This window comes from Esox lucius, chromosome 6 (assembly GCF_011004845.1).
Source record: "Esox lucius isolate fEsoLuc1 chromosome 6, fEsoLuc1.pri, whole genome shotgun sequence".
In the NCBI taxonomy this organism is placed as follows: Eukaryota; Metazoa; Chordata; class Actinopteri; order Esociformes; family Esocidae; genus Esox; species Esox lucius.
Genome location: NC_047574.1, coordinates 16,402,971 through 16,420,060, shown reverse-complemented (window position 1 = coordinate 16,420,060; position 17,090 = coordinate 16,402,971). Strand labels below are relative to the sequence as shown.

Genomic DNA, 17,090 nt, shown 5'->3' with positions numbered 1-17,090 from the left:
GGCCAAAGCAGTGTGTACCTACATGAGGCTCTCCGTTGTGTGTCTTTGTGTGGAGATGAGAGAGGAGGGTGTGGTGTGGTGGGGTGGGAGAGCCGGTGATATCAGTGTGCCCCCCCCCCCCCCCCCCGCTCCTCTGAGAGCTGTACTTGACCAATAGGGGGAACTTCGGTCCCATCCCGCCTCACCCATTCCCGGCATTAGACAATGCTCCCTCTGCCTTGGGTACATCATCACGTTAAATGTCTGCGTTGTGTCACTGGTCCTGGCTGGTGTGGACTCGTCCAATGGCAGAAGAAGACCTAACCTCAGACTCCTAGTTCACACTCAATACATTATCACATCCTCCACTGAATGGTTAATGGGCAAATATGGTTTCATCACCCCCTCCCCATACCCAGCCAGTGATTCTGATAACACCTCCCTCCCCCACTCCTTCTACAAACACACATACACACTCCCTTCCCTACCACCCCCACTGTAAGACCTCACCATCAATCCCCTTCAGTCACTCTCACTCTGAACAGACACAAGCCCGCACGCACACGCACGCACACGCACACGGACAGACACTACAGATGTGTGCCTACCTCTGTTTGATTTGTGCTGCTCACTTACCAGTGAGCTCTGAACTGGATTGGAGAGGAGGAGAGACAGAAGACGGGGAGAAAGGAGAAGAGAAGAGGAGTGAAGCTTCACTTACGGTCTGTCTGACATTGACATAGTGTTCACTGCTCTTCTAGGACACATATGAGACAAGGCTCCAAGTGGGACTCAGCGTGACCTGCAGATAACCAACAGTGTGCCTTGGAGCCTGGATGCACAGACTGGGAGTTGTGGTGGGGCAGCCGGACACCTACTAAAGCAGAGACCCAAGGGGAAGAAGGAGGGCATCCAACATCAACCTGAGTGTTAGTTCAAGCTCCTCCTCCCGTCCGTCTCATATCCTCTTCTCGTCCATCTTTCCTCTCATCCCTCTTTTTCTGCTCTAGAGTAGGAGAGTCAGTCCACGCTGTGAGGTAAGAAAAAGCATGTTGTCTTTGTCAAGTGCCTGTGCGTGCATCAACTTCAAATGTTCGCATCTATAAACAAGTCAGGATGTTATTCAAACTCCCACAAAAGATCAGTCTCGGGAGGTCGGAAAAAACTGTGTGGAGGTTTGGAGTACTTTGAGCATGTTGTCGGTGGGACAAAATTATGACGCAGATAATGAAGCTTTTTGAAAACATTTCATTGATATAGTTTTCCACATAGCTTGCATGTAAACTGTGTGTTTCAATATGACAGTACGTCTGTCAATCATCTGTCTGATGCTGTCGGTCAGAAGCTGCCTTTTTCTCTGTCTCTCTGTCAATCTTTAATGCATTCTCCTGCTCTCGCTCCCTCTAAGAGTTTTCACACGGGAGTGTAGTTGGAAGTGATACCAGAGGGAAAGAGGACATATGCACGGAAGGAGACATCAGGAAGAAATTTAGCAAGAAATTTAGCAAGAGTCTGTATGTTTCAGGGAATTTTAGTATGTGTGTGTGTGTGTGTGTGTGTGTGAGACAGAGAGGTAGTGTGTGTGAGAGTCAATGAAGAGCTAGATAAGGGAGACAGAGAGAATACTAACACTAACAGTGGAACAGTAGAAAATGTGCTGTAACATTCTATCAAACCCCTCCGGCATATCATGTCTCCCCAAACCCTCTCTTCCATCCCATATTGGTGAGGGTAAACCAAATCCTCCAGAGACCTAACCATGCCATTTAATCTGTCCCTACCAACCCACTCACAAGAGGCAGATGGGACCCCCCGAGTCTAGGACAGAAGACATCTGACACAGTGTCTGTCCTGATAACGTACAGTAAGACCGAGCCCTCTGAAACTGACTCCGGGTCTGTGAGCACTTAGCCACGGTGAGGGCAGCTGACGGATAACGTCTGTTCGCGGGGAAGGGAGAAGGATTCAAGGAAATGGGCAACTACGGCATCTGCCTGAAAAACAAACAAAACAGATAAGAAATAAAGAAATGAATAAGACCATATTATAAACGAGAGAGAGACAGGAGAGATGGGGGGGAGACAGACATGATCAAAAACTCAATACTGCATATCATATGGCAGGAGAATCAGCACCAGCATCACTGTCATGAGGGCTGTGAGTCTGAAGCGAGGTATTTATAGAGAGGGCTGGTTAAGTTAACTAAGCTCTCTCTCCCTCTCTCTCTCTCTCTCTCTAGGACCCTTTCTCCTTATGAAAATTCAATTGGCTGTAATTTGCTGAGGAGCCTCATGCATATTTTATCAGCAGGCACATTTTGAAGAAACAAGCGCGCCAAGCAAGTCTTTTCGTGGGCATCTTTATCAAGAGCGTATTGTATAAGAGGGGGAAAGATGAAAAAGGGGTTACGAGAGCTAGAGAGAAGAGAAAAAGAAAAGGGTGCACAGAGATAGAGATAATGGGACAGAGACTATTTGAGGGAGAGAGACAGAGGAGACCGTGGGGAGAGAGAGATGGGGTGTCAAAGGTCTTGTTAATGTGTGTGGCACCAGTTCTGAACCCATTAGATGCAGAGCTGTAGAAAACACCAATCAGATCCATTTGTGTTCCTCCTCCATCACACTTTCTATAATTTCCCTCTCCCAATCTCTAGCTCTCCATTTCTCATTCTATATCACTATGTCCTCCCCCTCTTCTCATTTCTCTCATTGCTCTCTCAATCTCCCTCATTTCCCCCTCCCTCTCTCATTTCTCTCTCTTTGAATCTTACTTACTCCCCCTCTCTGGCTTCCTCCCTCACTGTAAAAGCTTTGTGGGTTGTTCACTCCTATAATGAGATCCTTCATACTTTGTAATGATGCAGCTGTTGTTGAGTTCGGAACTTAGAGGTCCCAGGGCCTGATCAAGACTCAGTTGCATCTGTCTAGCGCCTACGTATGGTTGTCATCTGATCTCCAGGGCACAGCCTTGAAGCCAACAAACACACCTTGAGAAGCAGACATTTTTTTGAAGACTGTGACTTTTTTGGATGATTTTTTTTCCCTCTGGGGATGAGAGCCAAGACCTGTAATCATATCTACAAATCATCACAAAAGTGAGGAATGGGAGAAAACGCAGCCCAACATGAAAATGGTTTCAAAGTTCTTGCAGCTTGTCTCCTTCTGTCAAGAGAATCTGTCTCCAAATGAATTTTACTGAAGCACCTCCAGATGTCTATGTTGTTCCAGATCATCTGCTGTTCTCTAATAACAAAAGCCGCAAATATCATTCTAAAATACCCTGCATTTAGAATACTAGCCCTTTTGAACTTGTGTACTATGTATATATAGATATACTACCATTCAAGTTTTGGGGTCACATTGAAATGTCCTTGTTATTGATAGAAAGAAAAAAAAAATGTCCATGAAAATAACATCAAATTGATCGGAAATACAGTGTAGACATGTAGATGTTGTAAATGTCTATTGTATAGCTGGAAATGGCTGATTTTTATGACATACAGAGGCCCTTTATCAATAACCATCAGTCCCATGTTCCAATGGCATGTTGTGTTTGCTAATCCATGTTTGTCATTTTAAAAGGCTATGTAAATCATTAGAAAAACCCTTTTGCAAATATGTTAGCACAGCTAAAAACTGTTGATTAAAGAAGCAATAAAACTTCTTTAGACTAGTTGATTATCTGAAGCATCAGCAATTGCGGGTTTGATAACATGCTCAAAATGGCTAGAAACAAAGAACTTTCTTCTGAAACTCATCAGTCTATTCTTGTTCTGAGAAATGACGGCTATTCCATGCAAGAAATTGCCAAGAATCTGAAGATCTCATACAAATGCTGTGTACTAGTCCCTTCACAGATCAGTGTAAACTGGCTCTAACCAGAATAGAAAGAGGAGTGGTAGACCCGGTGCCCAACTGAGCAAGAGGACAAATACATTAGAGTGTCTAGTTTGAAAAACACATGCCTCACAGGTCCTCAACTGGCAGCTTCATTAAATAGTAACCTCAAAACACCAGTCTCAATGTCGACACTGTAGAGGCAGCTCCGGGATGCCGGCCTTCTTGGCAAAGTTGCAAAGAAAAAGCCATATCTCAGACTTCCTGATAATGAAAAGATATAAATGGGCATAACAACACAGAGACTGGACAGAGGAAGATTGAAAAAAAGTGTTATGGATCACAAAAGACATTTTTGAAATGCAGACCAAATGAAAAGATGCTAGAGGACAGCTTGATGCCATTTGTCAAGCATGGTGGAGGCAATGTGATGATTGGGGGGGTCCTTTGGTGGTGGTAAAGTGGGGGATTTGTACAGGGTAAAAGGGATCTTGAAGAAGGAATTCCCTTGGGATGGGGGAGCAATTGAAGGGGGATGGACTTTGAATTAATAGTGCATTTCCCTGTTGTGGGAGCAGCTTGACCGTATGTTATGTAAGAAGGGCCCTATCCAAATTCTGGGAGGTGCTTCAGGAAGCATGGTGTAAAATCTCTTCAGATTACCTCAACAAATTGACAACTAGAACTGCTACAAATGGAGGATTATTTGACAAAAGTTTGAAGGACATAATTATTATTTTAATTAATAATCCTTATTTCTAAACTTGTCAGTTACTACTTCCTATACATTTTGCTATATTTCCTCATTCATTTTCATGTATGTTTTCATGGAAAACAAAGACATTTCTAAATTACCTTGAACTTTTTATCAGTAGTTGAACTCACAAAGTACAATAACAAAAGGGCAGAAATGGCAGGAACAGGCAACAGAACAAACACACTAACGATAAAGACCAACCAAAAACACTGGGGCAGGAGGAACTTAAATAGGGACACAACCAGAGAGCAAACCAGGCACAAGTGGAAACAATAAGGATAAGGACAGACTACGTTCAAAAGCAAAAGACAAAAACCAAACAGGCCGCATTCACAAACAAAAGCAAGAACCAAAATGAACAAACAGAACCTCACAGTAGATAGATTATATAGAGCGACAGATAGATAGATTGATAGATAGCTGTAGAAATAGACATTCAAAGCAATCCACTTCTAAGAGATATTTGCAACCCACTTCTTGCTTTGAAAGTCGTATGATGAGTGTTTTTTCACCAAATGTCAAGCTGTACTATACAGATCCCATAATAATATAGCATGGCAATTTGCTATCCCGCATTAATAATTCTGTGTGAATAGCAGAAATATTTCCTCATATCAATGAATCATCTGCTGCTATTCCTCTTTAGGACTTCATGAACAGTATGAGCAGAACTGTAAGTGATGGGACTGATATATACTTTTGACCTTTCCCCTGCTCTTTCAGTCCCAGAGAGACGGCAGAGTGTTGACTGTGTTAAGTGTGAATGATGGCCCTGTCCTGGTATCTCTGCTTGAGCGTGGCTGTCCTCTGTGGACCCCCTTGGCCCCAAGGACACTCAGCTCTGGCCCCTGAGAACGAGGTGCCACTCCGCCCCACAGCCTGGCTGCCAGATGGAAAGGTCACCCCCATACATCTACCCAAAGGACAAACCCGGAGGTATAGTACAGAGACCACAACATTACACTAACTGTTTATGTTCCATGTCCTGGACAAAGAAGTACATATTTCAAGTCCCACTTACCCTGTAATAATGTCTAGTAATCATCATTTTAGGAATTATGATTTTAGGAATATATTTTAATTGGTGTCATCCAAATTTTCTCTGTCTTTTTCTATGACATTATGTGAATATACTTTTCAGGTAACATTTTGTTTAAGGGATGAGTTTTATTTAAATGTCAACGGCCACCAGTTTGGCATCATTATTGACCAAAAAGACCTGCTTCCTCATTACAAGTCACAAGTGACAGTCAATCAGATTTTTGCCATAGCTTGCTACCAGCCCTGCCATGAAGCAAAAAGGGTTGCAAATAGGGCTTGACATTGGCACCCGCCCACCTGTGTAAATGCGGGTAGAATTTGGCTGTGGCGTTTAACGCAGTCACACTTACTATCCACTTTGGCGGGTGGCATTCTATATATTTATATACAGGGTTTTTCCTGCATTCAAAGGTCATAGGCAACAGCCTTCCCAAAATCTCACACTCCCTCTGTGTGTTGGCATGATAAAACATGATTTTGCGCTCATATATAAAATACCAACGAAACACTGCAGCTAAAATGACAGTAGGACAAAATAAATTCCATATTGAGTGTTGCCAGGTGGAGTGTGTTTCCTAACCAATTGGGTTATTTTTAATGGGTTTGGGAGAGTGGATTTGTTTTCTGAAGACAGAATACAGTTTAGGGTCAATTAAATTTGGCAACCTTACATACAGGACCACACGGGTCCAGATTACGCGGATGTCTAATGTCAGAAAAACAAGTGGATCCTCGTTTTCTTTCACACCCAAGCATGTCAAAATATTCCATTAAAACGTAATAACCTCAAAATACATCTAATCCGCAAAACATTTTTTTAACAGGTGACTTCTAGTAGCCAAAAATTACAGATTTGTTTTTAAAGAGAGACCAACGAAGATGACAGGTGAAAAAACATCAGATTAGGGTATGTACTAGGGTATGTACTTGATCATGAATTGATATTGAATAGCATGCTGAAATGATAAATGGGAGAAAGAAGTACAGGCTACTGGTCAGGCAAATGTTAGTGTGAAAGTTAAAATAACTTCATGCTGTTACTACAGTCAAGTAAAAAGGTAAGCATATCCCCAGCAAGTTATCAATTTTCTTACATATTTGGACACATAAAAGGTAAATTCCAACCACATTAATAGATAAAATACAATTAAAATAAACAGAATAATTTTTTCTGAAGATTGGTCACCCCTCTGAGCCTGGGTCCTCTCTAGGTTTCTTCCTAAAATTCGTCTTTCTTAGGGAGTTTTTCCTAGCCACAAAAATTCAACACTACTGTAGTTTGCTCCTTGGGGTTTAAGGCCGGGTGTTTCTGTTGTAAAAAGTTGTTGTATAAATTTGATTAATTGATAGATTTTTCTTATGCAGAAAAAGTTGGTATGAATAACAATAGAATCATTAAAATAGTTGGGAGGTTTCAATCTTCAAAAAAGATTAAAAATGTGGTCTGGTCTTAACCATATGGGTGTGTAGTAATACATCCTGCCAAGATCAAAATTCCAGTCAGAGGCCATCAAAAGAAAGATTATTGAGGCACGTGAGTCAGAGAGTGGTTACAAAGCCATGTCCAAGCAATTCCAAGTACATCATTCCCAGTGTTGGATAACCTTACTTTTAAAAGTAACTTGTTACTTTACAATGTTACTTAATGAGAAAAGTAACTCGTTAGCGCAGGCTATTGCGTTACCAAAAATGAAAACCCCTTTGCGATTCCTTGTGGATGGTGTATTACACTGTGTCCCTTTCACCCACAAATTCTAAATAATGGTCGCGAGGCAGTGAGTTTGGTGTCGCTGTGGCTGTCTCATGCATAAATACTTTTTTCGTCCTTGACATCTTCGCGCCGGTGAAAAACCACAATATAGGACTTTCACTTGCAGGCTAGGGCATGCATAGCTTACAGGTGCTGGTCATAAAATTTGAATATCATCAAAAAGTTGATTTATTTCAGTAATTCCATTCAAAAAGGGAAACTTGTATATTATATTCATTCATTACACACATACTGATATATTTCAGATGTTTATTTATTTTAATTGTGATGATTATAACTGACAACTAATGAAAATCCCAAATTCAGTATCTCAGAAAATTTGAATATTACTTAAGACCAATACAAAAAAAGCATTTTTAGAAATGTTGGCCAACTGAAAAGTATGAACATAAAAAGTATGAGCATGTACAGCACTCAATACTTAGTTGGGGCTCCTTTTGTCTGAATTACTGCAGCAATGTGGCGTGGCATGGAGTCCATCAGTCTGTGGCACTGCTCAGGTGTTATGAGAGCCCAGGTTGCTCTGATAGTGGCCTTCAGCTCTTCTGCATTGCTGGGTCTGGCGTATCGCATCTTCCTCTTCACAATACCCCATAGATTTTCTATAGGGTTAAGGTCAGGCGAGTTTGCTGGCCAATTAAGAATAGGGATACCATGGTCCTTAAACCAGGTACTGGTAGCTTTGGCACTGTGTGCAGGTGCCAAGTCCTGTTGGAAAATGAAATCTGCATCTCCATAAAGTTGGTCAGCAGCAGGAAGCATGAAGTGCTCTAAAACTTCCTTGTAGAAGTTGCATTGACCTTGGACCTCAGAAAACACAGTGGACCAACACCAGCAGATGACATGGCACCCCAAACCATCAATGACTGTGGAAACTTTACGCTGGACTTATGTGCCTCTCCTCTCTTTCTCCAGACTCTGGGACCTTGATTTCCAAAGGAAATGCAAAATGTACTTTCATCAGAGAACATAACTCAGCAGCAGTCCAGTCCTTTTTGTCTTTAGCCCAGGCGAGACGCTTCTGACACTGTGTCTTGTTCAAGAGTGGCTTGACACAACGAATGCGACAGCTGAAACCCATGTCTTGCATACGTCTGTGCGTGGTGGTTCTTGAAGCACTGACTCCAGCTGCAGACCAATCTCCCCCACATTTCTGAATGGGTTTTGTTTCACAATCCTCTCCAGTGTGCGGTTATCCCTATTGCTTGGACACCTTTTTCTACCACATCTTTTCTTCCCTTCGCCTCTCTATTTATGTGCTTGGACACAGAGCTCTGTGAACAGCCAGCCTCTTTAGCTATGACCTTTTGTGTCTTGCCCTCCTTGTGCAAGGTGTCAATGGTCATCTTTTGGGCAGCTGTCAAGTCAGCAGTGTTATGGAACTTTTTGACTAAGGTGCATTTGAGAAATGTCTGTCTTTCCATTGGCTGGTATGTAGATCTTTACTTTGATTACATCTCTGTACTTCCTTCTAAAAGAGTTCTGATCGATAAAATGACCGTCACAGCAGTCTTCCCCATGATTGTGTTGCCTACAGAACTAGACTGAGAGACCATTTGAAGGCCTTTGCAGGTGTTTTGGGTTAATTAGCTAGTCTTCAATATTGAACTTTTCACAATATTCTAATTTTCTGAGATACTGAGTTTGGTGTTTTCATTAGTTGTCAGTTATAATCATCAAAATTAAAAGAAATAAACACTTGAAATATATCAGTCTGTGTGGAATGAATGTATACAGTTTCACTTTTTGAATGGAATTACTGAAATAAATGAACTTTCTGATGATATTGAAATTTTATGACCAGCACCTGTATATTAATTTGTCAGCCGTGCGCAGCCTGGAAGCCTTGCCACCTTTGCGCTCACAGGAGCCACTACATTGATCTTCCACTGGCACAATGACGTGCAAAAGCATTGGGGAGGAGATTTTGTTTTTTGCGTGGCAACAGCAGGACCAGGGAAATCCACGTTGATAGTAACTGATTGCTTATTTGAAAACGCAACTAAATAACTAATTACTTAAATTGGAAAACTAACGCATGGTGTTACTCGTTACCGCTAAAATGTACTTTGTAGCGCGTTACCCCCAACACTGATCATTCCTCCTTCCAACCAGTCATCTATGAATGGACAATCTCCAAACAGATTCAGTCCAGGAGCTGAGTGAGGGATACTCTCAGATGTATTTAAGAAATCCAGGGAACATAAAGGGATCTACAGGTCTCTCTAGCAACAATTAATGTCCAAGTGTATGAGTTAACTGAGAATGTGAGGCCATCTTTTGAAGAGCTGAAACTGAAACTAACATGAAACTTGCAACAGGACAGCGAGCCAAAACACACAGCAAAGCCATGACAGAATGACTGAAAAACAAGACATTTTGGGTTATGGTATGGTTGAGTCAAAGCCCAGATTAAAATCATGCATAAATGGAGTGTGGGATCTTGAAATGGACTGATCTTTCAGGAAAGCACTTGAACATGACACATTTGGAGAAGCATTACTGGATAAAAAAGTAGGCTAAAAATTCCTCCTAGTGGATGTAAGAGACTGATAGACAGTTACAAGAAATGACTACATATTTTTTTCAAAGGGGGCAGCACCAGTTAACAAATCTTGATTTGTAAATACTCCACCCTATGAAATTGCATTTCTGTAGATTTTTGATGAGTAAATGAGTGCAAAGCATAATCTTTGTTAAATTGGGTTACCTTTTTGTGTCATTAGTGTTGTGAAGATTAAATATCCATGTCCAAATGTGTCAGTATTTTTTCATATGACTGTATTACATTTTTCATATAATATAGAAAAATTACAAGGTACTTAATGGTCATTTATTGTGTTGTTTTTTAGGGCTTGCATGCATGTTGAAAATGCTTTAATATTGTTTCAGGAAGTGAAGCTGGTAAAACCTATTTGTAATGTTTCTGGTTATTGAATTTTCCACAGCCTCGTAGGTCACACTCTCTCATGCAATGCTAAACCAATTGAACTCATGGTGGCATTATTAGAAACTGCTGAAAATGTAACATTGTAAGCCATGCAACCTAGAGTAATCGTACACAGGGTCCCTGTATTCACAATTGCCAAAAGGACAAAAGAATAAGCCAGTGAAGAATTTAACAAAGTATTAACGTGTATTTTGTGCAAGAGCTGTTAAAAAATGCATATATGTTCTCAAAAGGCTGATTTGAGTGTTGGTACTGTAAATATCTTTGTTTCCTAACACTATCGTGATTGGACTGTGCATTTCAATGTGTTAAAAGGGGAACAGGGAAACAAATTATTATCAAATATAAACAATACACACACAGTCATTACACATAAATGTATTTGTTATTTATCCTATAAACAGTTACAAAACTGTTCTTATCCCCAATCCATCAATTTGTAGTCAGTGTTTGAAAGTAAATTAATATTTCTGCTATAGGACATGAATTAATTCAAAATTGGTGAGCAATGACCTTCGGGTAGGTGTTGTTCAATAGCCATTCCTTTGGTCATGGCAAGGCAGTGGTTCAGTCCAGTGTGTAGCCCTATAGGCAGGAAGAGAAGGCCACTTGGCCCAGGCTCAGCTGAATGGTGCCAGTGGTAGAGCTTTTGTACTGGGAGCTGTAAATTGCAGCATGGGTCTCCCTGTGAGCTGCAGTCTGTCCATTGATGCAGTCGTGCATAAAAAAACAGAAGGGAAACAGAGAAAAAAATTCAATGTTAATGATTCTAATTAATCAATAAATTAAACGATGTATTGTCCTTGACAACATTAGAATGGCACAGCCACTAAAAAATAGTGACAGTTCATTGAGAAAATGCATGCAAAATAATCATGATATCTTTCTAAGGTCAAGGTACATTCAGTCAGTTATAATTACATAGAGGTCAATTACATTGGAGAGTAATGTTGGTGGCTATACAAAGGTTATGAAAGCACTTGAGAGTCAGTCTGGGATTTACGATAATGATGATTATGTAACAGTCAATTGCAGAGTTTCTATTCAGTTGAAGGGTGCAACTGCGTATCCGTAGTTCTTGGCCACTCAACTGTGATCACACGTAGGGGACGGTCGCCCAACGTAGCAATCTAATGACACACGTTAGTTGTAGTTGTCCTACAGCTACTTAACATTCTAAAGCAACATGGCTGTGTTCACGCTATAATCAATTCAAGTATGAATACAGATGGTTACATCAAAGAGATCCATCTGTCCATCACAGACCATTTAGTTGGCATAAGAGTGAGCGTTTCCACCAGTCCTTTTGTATCTTTCTTGGTTGTGTTATTACATGTGTATGGGGAGGAAAGATATATGAATAAACATTTGTTTTCGCGATACCTATCTTCCCGGCAGACTGTACTTCATACTGAAGAAAAAGACCACAATGATGTCTGTGACCGTCAGTCCTTGTGACCTCCCCCTGGAGTGGACACTCGTAGCTCGAACCGTGAAGGACAAACCGCCCAAGAGTCTGCACTGTGAGTGGGAACCACTGATAGACAATAAACACACTCAAAATCCTCTAACTCCTACCGGTTCAGTTGACCTACAATTCAATTCACACTGGAATTATCTCCTGTTTTTTTTTAACTAAGCCTAGTTATGTCTGTAACATATAAGCAAAGCACATACATTCAACATAGAATTCACCAATTTTACCGTAACACAATATTTTGCCAACTTTTCTTGATCGCATATCAAAGGTATCCAAAAGATATTGAGAGCAACAAAGCCCAAATCTTTATTTCTTCCATCAAAACTAATCTTGAAAGATTCCTTCATTCCACATGTTGGCATACTTTACATATATCAACACGATGCTGACACCACCATGCTTCACATGAGGGAGGGTATTCTATGGATGTTGTTGGGTTTAAGCCAATTGTTAAGCTTTACAAATAGGTCAAAGAAGTACCTTTTTGTGTCATCAGACCAGAGACTATTTTGACACATAAGCTACAGAATTCAAACAGTGCTCAGGATAGGCTTTTTTTGAGTAATGGCTTCCTTCTTGCAACCCAACCATACAGGCATAGATATGTGGAGTGATTGGGATAATATTGTCACACGCAGTTGGACGAGTTTTGGCCTTAAAAGCCTTTCATTTTCAAAGTTGCCATTGGCTTCCTGGTACTGTAGGCACCCTGATCTGTCTCTTACTTGCTCAGTCATCCAGTTTGGAGAAAATATTTGGTAAGGTCTTGGTGGCACTATACCCCTCCTAAATAACCATACACCTTCTTCTTGGTGCCATTCACTTTCTACTTGACACTCACTCTCTTTACTTATTTGTTTGTTTTTAAAGGCTTGTATTGAAAGCTAGAAGTAAGAGGAATGATGAGAAGACATAGTGGTGAGAAGATTAGAGGCTGGGCATCATGTGCATGGAGCCAGGAGTATTACCAGAGGAACATGTCTCCAAATGTATTTTCCTTCTGAATAATCAGTATTGAACTTTAGAACAAATCCTTATCATCCTTGCTCAAATAAACTATAAAATATTGTGACTAAATTTGCAACCCATCAATACACACACCAAGCATTAGCACGTTGAATAAAAGCTTTCTAAATGTTTCATATTTAGTGGTACTTAGCTATTTGTTTGTGTCCCATGTGACTTTGTTCGCCGGGTCTGCCTTTTGCACTATTTATCAAAAATGGCAAGATTTGACATAGTTTTGAATGTGAAAAAAGATGGAAGTGAAGGCTTAAATTTAAACAGACAGATTTAGAACATGGCAACCTGTCAGGTTGCTGTGACAAAAGTTGCTACTAGGTTTGAAAAGGAATTTAAGGATTTATGTCCACAATATGTTATCTAGTCAGAAGACTCAAGGCAGTTGTAACAACTAAGTATTCCATTAACTTTGATATTTTGCCAGTAGCTTTGCAATCCTCGTGCCAACAATATGGTCAGCGTTGAATGTCTCTCTCTTTCACTGCAAAAGCAATGTCTACATAAATTTTATACCGACAAAATAAGGTAAAAACTAAAGCATGTTTAAAAAGGCTGATGTAAACTTTGTTTTTTTGCTCTTTTCTCATATCTTTCTTTTCCTCTGTTCTTCACACTACTAGCTACCAGCCTCCACTCTTACTGTGCAGTTCAAATCAGTGGATATTTTAGATATGAAAACAGCTTTATGAAGTTATACAGTGACACATAAATCATTCAAGTTTCGCCAACGTCTCCCTAAATAATTCACTTTGATTGCGTAACATTTGGTACCCTTTAATTTCACCAAGTCAGGAGAAATATATACTAATTATAATAGTGTATAGGTGTTCACATAAGGAAAACACCATTAAATACAGTTGACTGAAGTGTTAATTACAAACAACCAACATGCATATTAAACTGTAAGAACGTATAGGCAATAAGTGTGACTGTATGTTCTTTCAAGTGAGCAGAATTTATGTGTTCATGTATGAGGCAGAATATTCATGACCAGAACTTAACAATGTTTTCTACACAGGGAGTACCAAGAAGAGTATGCCAGAAGTGTGGTGGAGAGGACCTGGGACTGAAGCCAAGATACACACCTACACAGGCAATGTCATGGACACCTACACAGGTCCATCCTACGTCCCAGCATCTATCTACATCCTTAGGCTGCGTTCCAAGGGCCAGGACACAAAGGCTACTGTGTACCTTCACGAGGGCTCTGGTTCTTCAGGGGCCTTTCCAGAGCTTCCACCCGACCCCCGTGTCCACACCCTGGGCGTAGGAATGACCAGCGTCACCCTTAGCTGGGACCCCAGTGTCTCCCTCACAAGGCTGCAACGCGCCAAGAGTAACTACGACTACTGTGTCCTTGTGAACCGCAAACACAACTACCACAACTTCTGTGCTGCCCGGGAAGGCATCAGGAAAGAGCTTGAGGAAGACAAGAAAAGGAAGAGAAAGGACAAAGAGAGGAAAGTAACTGTGTGGCCCATCCTAAAAGACTGGTGGTGGCAGCAGTGGGACGTCGACGCTGAGCTCCGGGCTCCCGCTGTGCTCCGTGACGAGCTCGATGACCTCCGGTGTGTTTGTAAGGGAACAGAGACTGTGTGCACGGTGTCGGAGCTTGTCCCGGACACCCGGTACTACTTTGACGTGTTTTTGATTGACGGGCTAAATAAAACCAGTTCAGCGTATACTGGGACGTTCGCTAAAACACACGAGGAGGCCCGACCAGCTATCGTCCCACTCAGGGAAGGGGAGCTCCGGTGGGTGACCTTCCGGAACGGAGGCTCAACCTCCGGGGAGTTCTTCAGCTTCGGCCCCCGAGGCTGGCCGCACAGTGGCCTGCTCACGCTCCAGAGCTGCGGAGGCGGCGAAAAGATTAAGGTCACCATCTCCAGCAAGGGCGTAGAGCTGAAGTCCCAGGCTGTGGGGGAAGACCTGGCTCAGATCTGGCTCCAGGGCAGCCCAACCTACCTCATCCATTTAGAGAGAGAGGAAACGGCCAGCCGCGGAATACCTGCACCAGGGGCACTGAAGGCCTCTGTCAAGATGCAGGCGTCCTCTGCCTATCACCGTCAAGGGGCGCCTTCGCTGCCCTCCACCCTACAGATAAAGTCTTTCAACCGGCTGAGGAGCTGTGATTCCATCACCTTGGCCTGGATGGGCACCGAGGAGAGGAGCCTCTACTGTGTATACCGACGAAGGCTGGTTAAGGGCGAGAAGGGAGGTACGCCCCCCTGCCTGGGGCCTGAGTCAAGGTCGGACACTGAAAGGGTCCTGTGTAAATACTTCCAGGAGCTGAACCCTCGTCGAGCTGTCACGACTGCTGTGATTGGGGACCTAGAGCCTGGGGTGACCTACGTGTTTGATGTCTATCTCATGAGACGCTGGGGCATACCTATAAAGTATAGCAGCAAGACCGTGCGAACCAGAAAGGAGTGCTGAGTGTCTGTCCGCTCCTAGTCTTGTAGTCTGCAGCAAGATTGGACTAAAAAAGACGTGAATTGCAAAGACCTTCCATGACAAAGCCATTCTACTTTGAGGGAGACTGTTAAGAGATGGATACACACTAAAGGGGGGTCACATTTGATCACCATTGCCCAGCGATTGGGTAGGAGAAGCAAAGGAAAGGAGACCGCACACCAGCAAAATTCATCCCATTACAGTAACTTGCTGTGCTTTTTTTTATAGTTGTTACTGATGTGTCAGTTGTCCTTATAGGCCTAGTTTTTCTGTGTCTGAGGGTTTTGACTGAAACATTTCTGCAAAGACTGTGCCAAAACATATGCTACATAAACAGATGGAGCTTGACTGTACTTAACACTGTGGAGAGAACGTATGGCAAGACAGTATATATTTAGTGCTGCGTTGTTTTGTTCTATATTCTACAGGCTTAAAACACAGATGGGGTAATCTATTGATGCTTAGTGCAAAGCCAGTGTGTATCTTGTGTTCTGCTTTAGCATGAAGCAGATAAAATGAGTTAGAGATTCATTGTCTTTGATATATTATTGTGCTAAGCTTCAAATGCACAAATTAGGTATCTGCATCTCAATATCAACATGTAGTATTACGATCCCTTTTTGGATGATTTCTCTCTTAACTGAAAGTTAAATTAGAATACAATAAATTGAGGAATCAATGTGAACCTAATGTTAACACTTGCATTTATTCATCTCTAGTCTGGTTTTTTATTCGCTCTGCCCCTAAGTCTAACTCCATCTAATTCTTCAATATGTACATCAATAATACTAGTCAATAAATGTACAAAGGATCTTTAACCCCAAGGGCTCCTTTCACTCTCATGTTCACAATGTTTATAGCAAAATCCAGTGGCAAACTTTTCGGTAACACGTCACGGTAAACTGGGAATTGGAAAAATAAACATCTCAAATTGAGAAAATCTGCTTTGTAGAGTCAATCCAATTTTCAAGTTGGAAACATCCTAGAGCTCTGACTTTTCAACCTGCATAGAAGGACAGAGAATGTGTGAGGAGTATTTATTTCATGTGATCACAGAACAGCTTACTTTTGTGAGGCGTTGCTTAAACATAGATCAATAATTGTTTAATTCCAAATGGGGATATCCAACCAGCGTAAGATTCCGCAATGAGGCCACATCCCATCCATTATCAACACCTCCTGCCAACAACATCAAAACACCCTTTCTAGACTCTGATGTCAGGAGGACTTGGAGTCAGCTGCCAGCCAGACTACAGATCCTTGGCCATGGCCCTCAAAGTTGACCCATTTTGAATACCTAATAATACCATGAGTCTTCAAGAGCCACCCCAATCACATGATCATCCATCTGGAATCTCTTTACAGTTGATATGTCTCAACTTGCAAACTAAAGATTGGTCCAGAAGTTGAAATAAGAGTGACATCCGATTCTATCCAATTGAATCAGCCCAAGCAGTGTATTCCCCTCTCCATATGATCTGCTGCACACCTTAACTTATATTTCATTGGGATGTTGGTGATAAGGTGGAGCTTGCAAATTCATGTGTCTAGAGTGCACATTTAGTTGGTGCTAAAGTTGAGTATGATTTTATTTAAAAGCTTACAAAAACAGGGTTGTACAATTATAAAACTTTTGTACAAAAGTATTTAGATATATATTTTTTCTTAATGAAAGGTATGCTATTTTGTAGCCTTCAATCAACTTAGATTTTTCTCTTTATATATCTGTTTGTTGTAACCAAAACCATACTTTACATCATGAGAGGTTTTCATATTGTGCTTGGAATCGGTTTGGAGAT

General features: G+C 41.5%; 1 protein-coding gene across 1 annotated transcript; it reads left to right on the top strand.

Moving 5' to 3' along the window:
• The first annotated feature begins 487 nt into the window (after positions 1–487).
• Positions 488–15,976, top strand: ndnfl (neuron-derived neurotrophic factor, like). The gene is made up of 4 exons (XM_010869913.3): positions 488–1,016; positions 5,296–5,508; positions 11,733–11,857; positions 13,856–15,976. The coding sequence occupies exons 2-4, from the start codon at positions 5,336–5,338 to the stop codon at positions 15,271–15,273; spliced, it is 1,716 nt and encodes a 571-aa protein (XP_010868215.1). The 5' UTR covers positions 488–1,016; positions 5,296–5,335; the 3' UTR covers positions 15,274–15,976.
• The last annotated feature ends 1,114 nt before the right edge of the window (positions 15,977–17,090 follow it).